The following is a 7,046-nucleotide window of genomic DNA, read 5'->3' on the forward strand; positions in this document are numbered from 1 at the left end:
TTTGATATCATAAATCTCAAAAGAAAGTATGCATATTCAATTCAAATAGTTATTTCTAAACCTTGGTTAAATTAATTTGTAACTACTGAATAGCTTAGTCAAACTATATTATGGATATACTTGATAAATCCTAAAAACTCAGCGATATTTTTGTGAACAAACTCTTTTATTGTAAGAAAATTTCTCCACCAATTTTTTAAATTATAAAATTCTTCAAAATGCCAAGTGCTACCTATATTGCTCTCTCAACTTACAATTTTGCCACGTTGTCTCCATTATTCCTTAGTTCATAACTCCTATATGAACCCCTTGGTCTTTAACCCCCTAGCTAACGACATGGCCATCTAGACCTCCAAGAAATTAAAAGAATAGAGATATCATAGCTTCACTTCTTAGGAGGAGAAGAAGAAGGGATGCCTGATGGAATCCTTCATTGGTGAAGAGTGGAGTCCTCCTGAAAATGAAAAGTTTGAGGAAGCAGTCGCTGAGGTTGATTTTAATGGACAAGATTGGTTGGAGCAGATAAATGAAACACTCTCGACCACAAAAGAACTGACTGACCACTGCATCAATTTTACGATGGATTTGGGATGCATCGATAATGGATGTAACTTAATGTTGCCTGACATTGCATATTCTAATGTGACAAAGGATGATGATTCAGGATTTTTATCGATGGACAACCCTTTGCAAGAGATGAATAAAATAGGATCATCATCATCTAACACAAGGATGGCAGCAAAACCAGTAATGGAAGGAGATCCATCATTATCAATTGCTGATGGGATAATAACATTGCCATGTTTCACGAAGCCTGAAACTAAGAAACTACCTTCACCAATGGCAGCAGCAGAAGCATCAGTGGAAACCATAGCACCAACATCGACAAAAGGGATGCCTTGGACTGAGGAGGAGCATAGGTTTGTAATGTTTTTGATAATAAAGTTATATTATCTTCAAGTCATTTACATAGATTGAAGGAATTATGATTTAGAATTTTATGTTTCCCATGCATGAATAGATTTATTTAGGATTGTTAGAGAAATTTATGATTAGGTTCAAGATCTTGCTAATTGAATGTAGGAGCTACACTATATTATCCTCTTTTAGAACGCAATAATAATTGATATGTAACTAGCTGTATTTAATTAGGAAAGAAGTTTAAACTTTTCTTTTATATGCACCATAAATTCATTTAATTTGTACATATCCAGTCAATAATATGTCAAAGATTTATGACATTCTATGAATACTTTTCTTATATTGTATGAAATCTCATAAAATATAGATACATGCATGCATGCACCTTTATTTAGATTTTTGGCTTCTCTAAATTCTAACAATAAATCATGTTTCAAATAAATCAATGTCACTGGTATCTTATTTTATTTTATTTTATTTGCTATGTTAATTACAAATTAAGACTGCATACTGAATTGTATTTTAATCTTCAAAATTGATGCCACTGTCTATTTTAATTTATTTTTTCCTAAAAAATGTATTGAATTGTATCTTAATCTACAGTGCTATGCATTATTCCTTTTTATGTTTGTAATTAAAATTTATAAAATATAATAAACTTGCATGAATGCAGATGGTTTTTTATGAATATTAAATTATGAAATTCATTTGGATATATAAAATCTTTTAAATATTTTAAAGATGCAAGTGATATTACATATGATTGTTTATAGAAAACTTATTTACATCATCATTTCTTTCTTTTTTAGAAAGAACATAGCAGTTTCATATAACTAAATACATAATTTATGGTTTACTTTTTGTTAGATCAAGAATAAAACTTATTTTAGAGTTATCAAGATTGTTAAAATTTTCTATTAACTAATCAGATTAATATTATATTTTTTTCTTTATATATAGTCCTAAATTTTCTAAAAAATAAATGAAATTACATGTTGAAATGTATTAGCATTTCTAAAATCTATTAGCTCTCCTAAAAGTGCATCATCATATATTATTTGCCTTTATAGATTGATTTATAAATTTGTCTTAAAATTCACATAGTTTACATTGTATATATAACTCTACATGATAGAGAATATGTTAGGTTACTTTTGAATACTATAAATATATAATGAGTTTTGTAAAGTACAATGTAATATATATATATATATATATATATATATATATATATATATATGTGTGTGTGTGTGTGTGTGTGTGTGTGTGTGTGTGTGTGCATGCATGTGCGTGTTAGCAAATTTAGTTTTGATTATGCAATCCTATATATATATATATATTTAAAAAAATACATCACATCATAATCTCATCCAAAGTTTTATGTATTTATATTTATAGTTAATGGAAAATATCTTTGAAGTTACTCATAAATTATAACAGTAATATTGTATACTTTCTTATGTGCTACAAATTTAAGGTTTGATAGTCTTTTACTAAAATATGTTTAGTTGAGTATGAGTTTATTTTATTTATAAAATTATATTATATTTATTTTTAGTAAATATAATTTTTTTTAGTTTTTAGTATTATAGATATTTTATTATTATATATTTTTATTACATTACATAATATTTTATTTGTATTCAAATAAATTTTAAAAATCTTTAAATGATATTCATTTATTTAAAAATTTATATTTTAGATTATATCGGAATGTAACAAATAAGAGATAAAAAATATCTTCTATTTTGTTCTATTATAGATAAATACAATTTAAATTTAGATATCTAAATCTATGGTATGTCGTTAGTGCCTCTATATCTCCGAAATATATGGATGTAACTATGAGAACAAAAACAACATTCAAAACTCATCGCATATACATTGATGACGTGTGGAGATTTATCCATATTCTTAAACAATATAATATAAATAATCACATCTTCAATAAATATAGATATGAGGTTGAAAAATAAAATATGTCTAACTTTAGATCATTAATTTATAAGTAACACTTTTATACTTTGAATGCATGAAAGGAATGACTCGTATACTTATAACATTATTTTAAGTGTCTATAACCTACACCGATTTCATTATAAACAATACTTGACATATGTTGCACAAAATCTTTGAAATATAATCAACGTTAATGTTAAAATTATTTTAGAAGATTTTTATAGAAGTATTACTATAATAATGTCATTGAAAGTAGATTTTTTTTTCATTTTGGTGGTGTGATGATTTGTAATTTAATTTAACTCATAGATCTATATATATTTTCCTTAGATATTATATTTTGCTAGATTAGCTATCTAGATTCACATCAGTCTTTTTATAAAAGAAAAATTAAACAAATGCAATACCTTTTGTTTAAGGTTTGCTTTCTTCCTTTAAAATATGCTATTTAGAATTAGTTTGTTAAACTAGTTTATAATTTTTAATTTGTTATACACATAAAATTATAAAAAATTAGACTACTATCTAATAAAAATATTTAATTTTTATAATTTATTATAATATATTTATTATTTCTAATACACTATACTAAATGCTTTAAATATCAATAGAAGGATGCACATATCATATCTATTTCTTTAAGATAAGACGGTTGTTCCAAATTTTAAGTAGTAATATAATGCATATATAATTTTCTCTCTATACATCATCTACTTATATATTTATATTGTTGGATGGATGTCTGGTCAGGACACCACCTTCTAAAATCTTTTCGGTACTGTATGATATAGTAGGAAGAAAAAAAAAATAAAACAAAAACAATCAAAATACGTGGATCAGCCACAAAAGGACTCGTCTCCACGGGACATGCAAATTTCACTATGAAAAAGAAATTTTACAAAAGGAGATCTCATCCTCAATCCTCGTATACCTAATTTCTCCCTCATAGAAAATTTTCTCTCACAAAAGCTTTCTCTTTTGGAAGACCCTCCTGAATCCTTGATGCGACCGCTGTCCGCTGTCCAAGAGCCCTGCTCCTTCTCTCCTAGCGTACGGCTCTCTCTCTTTTCTTTTGGGTTTTCTATGCCCACGCGAGACCACCAGGCCATCAGGTCTCTGTTCGCGAACAAAAGGCCACCAAAAGACCACAGGTTACTATTCCCATGAACAGTAATCAAATCACGGCTTTTCGTGAGACAACTAAGCCACCACAGTCCTGTTTCACGTGACCAGGCCCTTTTAAAGGGTTTAATCCCGTGGTAGATTAGATTTAGAACTCCTAAACCAATCCAAATCAAGCCTCAAGCCGTTGGATCAAGACTGGAAGCCACCCACACCGTCCGATCGTACTTCAGTCCTTGGAATAGTGTCGTGGACCGTGAGAAACACATGAAAAATGCCCACACGGTCCACGCACTGAGCCGTGGACCACCCGGTCCATGGTGGACTGGGATACAAGCCCCAAGTGTGGTGCCTGGGCCGTGCCCCGTTGGGTGCCTGGGCCCGAGCCGCGCCCCGCACGCACTTGGGCTGAGCTGCGCGCTTGGGCCGCGCACCCCGCATCGGGCCGTTCCCTACGCGCGTGGCCCGCACGCTGCCGTGCGCTGTCCCACCACCTGCAATCGCACTGCCGCCGCTCTGCAGGCCCGTTGCCGGCTGTCGGCGGTCCTCTGCCGCCTCGGATTGCGTGCCGACTTGAAAAGCACGTATCTTCTCCGTTCGAGCTCCATTTGAGGTGATCTTGATCTTGTTGGACTCCATTTTTCACCGCAAACCTTGCTGTGGGCTCAATATGGACCGAATCTCGAGGTGTCAAATCTTAACATATATGCCTACATATGCTTGACGAATATATATCATAATTTTATATATGGCTATCACATCATGCATTACTTTTTGTTCCATTAAAATTTTTTTATTCATTATAAATTCTAATATTTCACTTTTCAAAAACCTTATGGTTAGAAAATTAAATAATAATATCAAAATTTTGAAAAAAAAAATATTATAAACACAATATATGAAATGAATAATATTGTGTACTTTTATAGAATAAGATCATATATAGATCAGTTTGATTAAGAGAAAAATAGCAATACGATTAGATACTTAATAGAATCATGTACCAGATTCCAATAATTACAAGATTACAAGTTAAATGCTTATAATTACAAGATTACAAGTTAAATGCTAAATTTTTCATTTGTGTAATTTCTCATAAGAGATATCCAAGATACTTAGTGAATTGATTTTTTTTAACATTACACGATTAGAAAATTAAATACTCTATTATTGTCTTTGATATCTCAAAAAATTAAGAATGTAAATGATTCTTCAAGTGTTGTTGGTTTGTTTGGCAACATTAAGCAGCTCCTTATCAATGTGCAGGTTGTTTTTGATTGGCATGGATGTGCATGGAAGGGGTGATTGGAGGAATATAGCCAAGAATTTTGTTACCACGAGAACTCCAACCCAAGTTGCGAGTCATGCACAAAAGTTTTTCAAACGTCAATTACAGTTCAAGAAGAGAAATAGGCCTAGCATTCATGATATCAGAAATATCAACAGCTCTTTGCCCACAAAGATACGTAAGCTAAGCATATATGACTTGATAGAGTGGAAGAAACCTCTTGGCATACCCATTGCCAATAATGTCTCTCAGTCTAACTCACCAATCTTGCATCAACCACCAGCAAATTACTCCATGGCACACTCACAATTTTCTATTTCCAACATGGTAGCAGGTGTTGGCACCTCCAATGCCAATAATGTCTCTCAATTTAACTTGCCATCCTTATCTCAACCACCTGCAAATTACACCATGGAGTATCCACAATTTCCAGTTTCATATATGAAGGCAGGGGTTGGCACATTCGATGCCAATAATGTCTCTCAATTTGACTCCCCATCCATACTTCAACTACCTGCAAGTTACACTGTAGAGCATTCACAATTTCCAGTTTCACATATAATGACAGGTGTTAGCACATCAATGATCAATAATGTCTCTCAATTTGACTCAGCATCCTTACTTCAACCATCAGCAAGTTACACCATGGACCACTTGCAATTTCCAGCTTCCAATATGATGGTGGAGTTTGGCACATCCAATATCAATAATGTCTCTCAATTTGACTCACTATCTTTACTTCAACCACCAGTACTGAATAACGTTGTGGAGCACTCTAGACTTCCAGTTTCAGATATCACAGCCAATGAAGGTAATTCTTTGTTGTTTGCTCTTAATTATCTAAATTTTTCAACAATCTATTGGATGTAATGACTACTCAAACTATATGATGATTGCAGGGGAAGGTAGGGCTTCACTGGTTGCTCCTACTCAATTGCCTGATAATTTTCAGCAATCATTCGGAAACGAGGACTACTTATCTAGCAACATGATGATTGGACCATCTTTCACTTCGAGCTCTATTAATTCTTCAACTATGTGGTCTCTTTGATGGTAAAAGGGAGTTAAAAAATATTAGTTGGGTTTACCTGGTCTATGTATAAGAGGATTCAAATAACGAATCTTTATACTTCTGTTCTGTATCTTTTTTAATTTGGACCCATATGCTATGAAGCGTTGGTATGTTAGAAAAATAAGCACTTTGAACTAGTACTTGGAATTATAATGTACCTCTGTCTCTGTGTGTGTATGGAATGCAACTTTTAGAAGTTTATTTGACACTTTGTGAGAGTGGGTCCTAGAAGGATAAAGTGGTGACCCTCCAGATCTATGATATTATGAAATATTCATGAGTCGATTCTTATTATTACCTTATGGATCCTGTATACAAATCATAGCTCACAAGAAAATTTCTCTTTATTTTTGATAGATGAAGTAAGTGATAATGAGCCATAAAAGGCTTGTAAATATATGTCGAAACTTGAACACAAATCTATGTACATGTTTAATTCATAATATGTGAAAGAACTAGCACAATTAATTTATTTTTCAAGCAAGCTAGGATTTTTATACATGGAGTGCCATGCAAAGGATCATATGATACAATGAAAAAACTTGTCACTCATGTTGCCATTTATTTATTAAACATGATTGATGTAAGTGCACTGGTCTTCTTCTCTTATTATTATGTGTTCTGCATTACCAAATTGGTCTCTGCCACCTATGGCTTCTCTTTTGACCTTAGCATACTGCTTGA

At 32.0% G+C, this 7,046-nt stretch overlaps 1 protein-coding gene across 1 annotated transcript; it reads left to right on the forward strand.

Moving 5' to 3' along the window:
• The first annotated feature begins 420 nt into the window (after positions 1–420).
• Positions 421–6,443, forward strand: LOC105055271 (uncharacterized). Its single transcript, XM_010937044.2, has 3 exons — positions 421–920; positions 5,269–6,101; positions 6,190–6,443. Exons 1-3 carry the CDS (start codon positions 421–423, stop codon positions 6,339–6,341), a joined length of 1,485 nt encoding a protein of 494 aa, XP_010935346.2. The 3' UTR covers positions 6,342–6,443.
• Positions 6,444–7,046: the final 603 nt, after the last annotated feature.

Source organism: Elaeis guineensis, chromosome 12, assembly GCF_000442705.2.
Source record: "Elaeis guineensis isolate ETL-2024a chromosome 12, EG11, whole genome shotgun sequence".
NCBI lineage: Eukaryota > Viridiplantae > Streptophyta > Magnoliopsida > Arecales > Arecaceae > Elaeis > Elaeis guineensis.

Coding starts and splice junctions, on each gene's coding strand:
- LOC105055271 (XM_010937044.2), top strand. CDS start 421: ATGGAATCCTTCATTGGTGAAGAGTGGAGTCCTCCTGAAAATGAAAAG. Junction 921..5,268: donor TGGACTGAGGAGGAGCATAG/GTTTGTAATGTT, acceptor ATCAATGTGCAG/GTTGTTTTTGATTGGCATGG. Junction 6,102..6,189: donor AGATATCACAGCCAATGAAG/GTAATTCTTTGT, acceptor TGATGATTGCAG/GGGAAGGTAGGGCTTCACTG.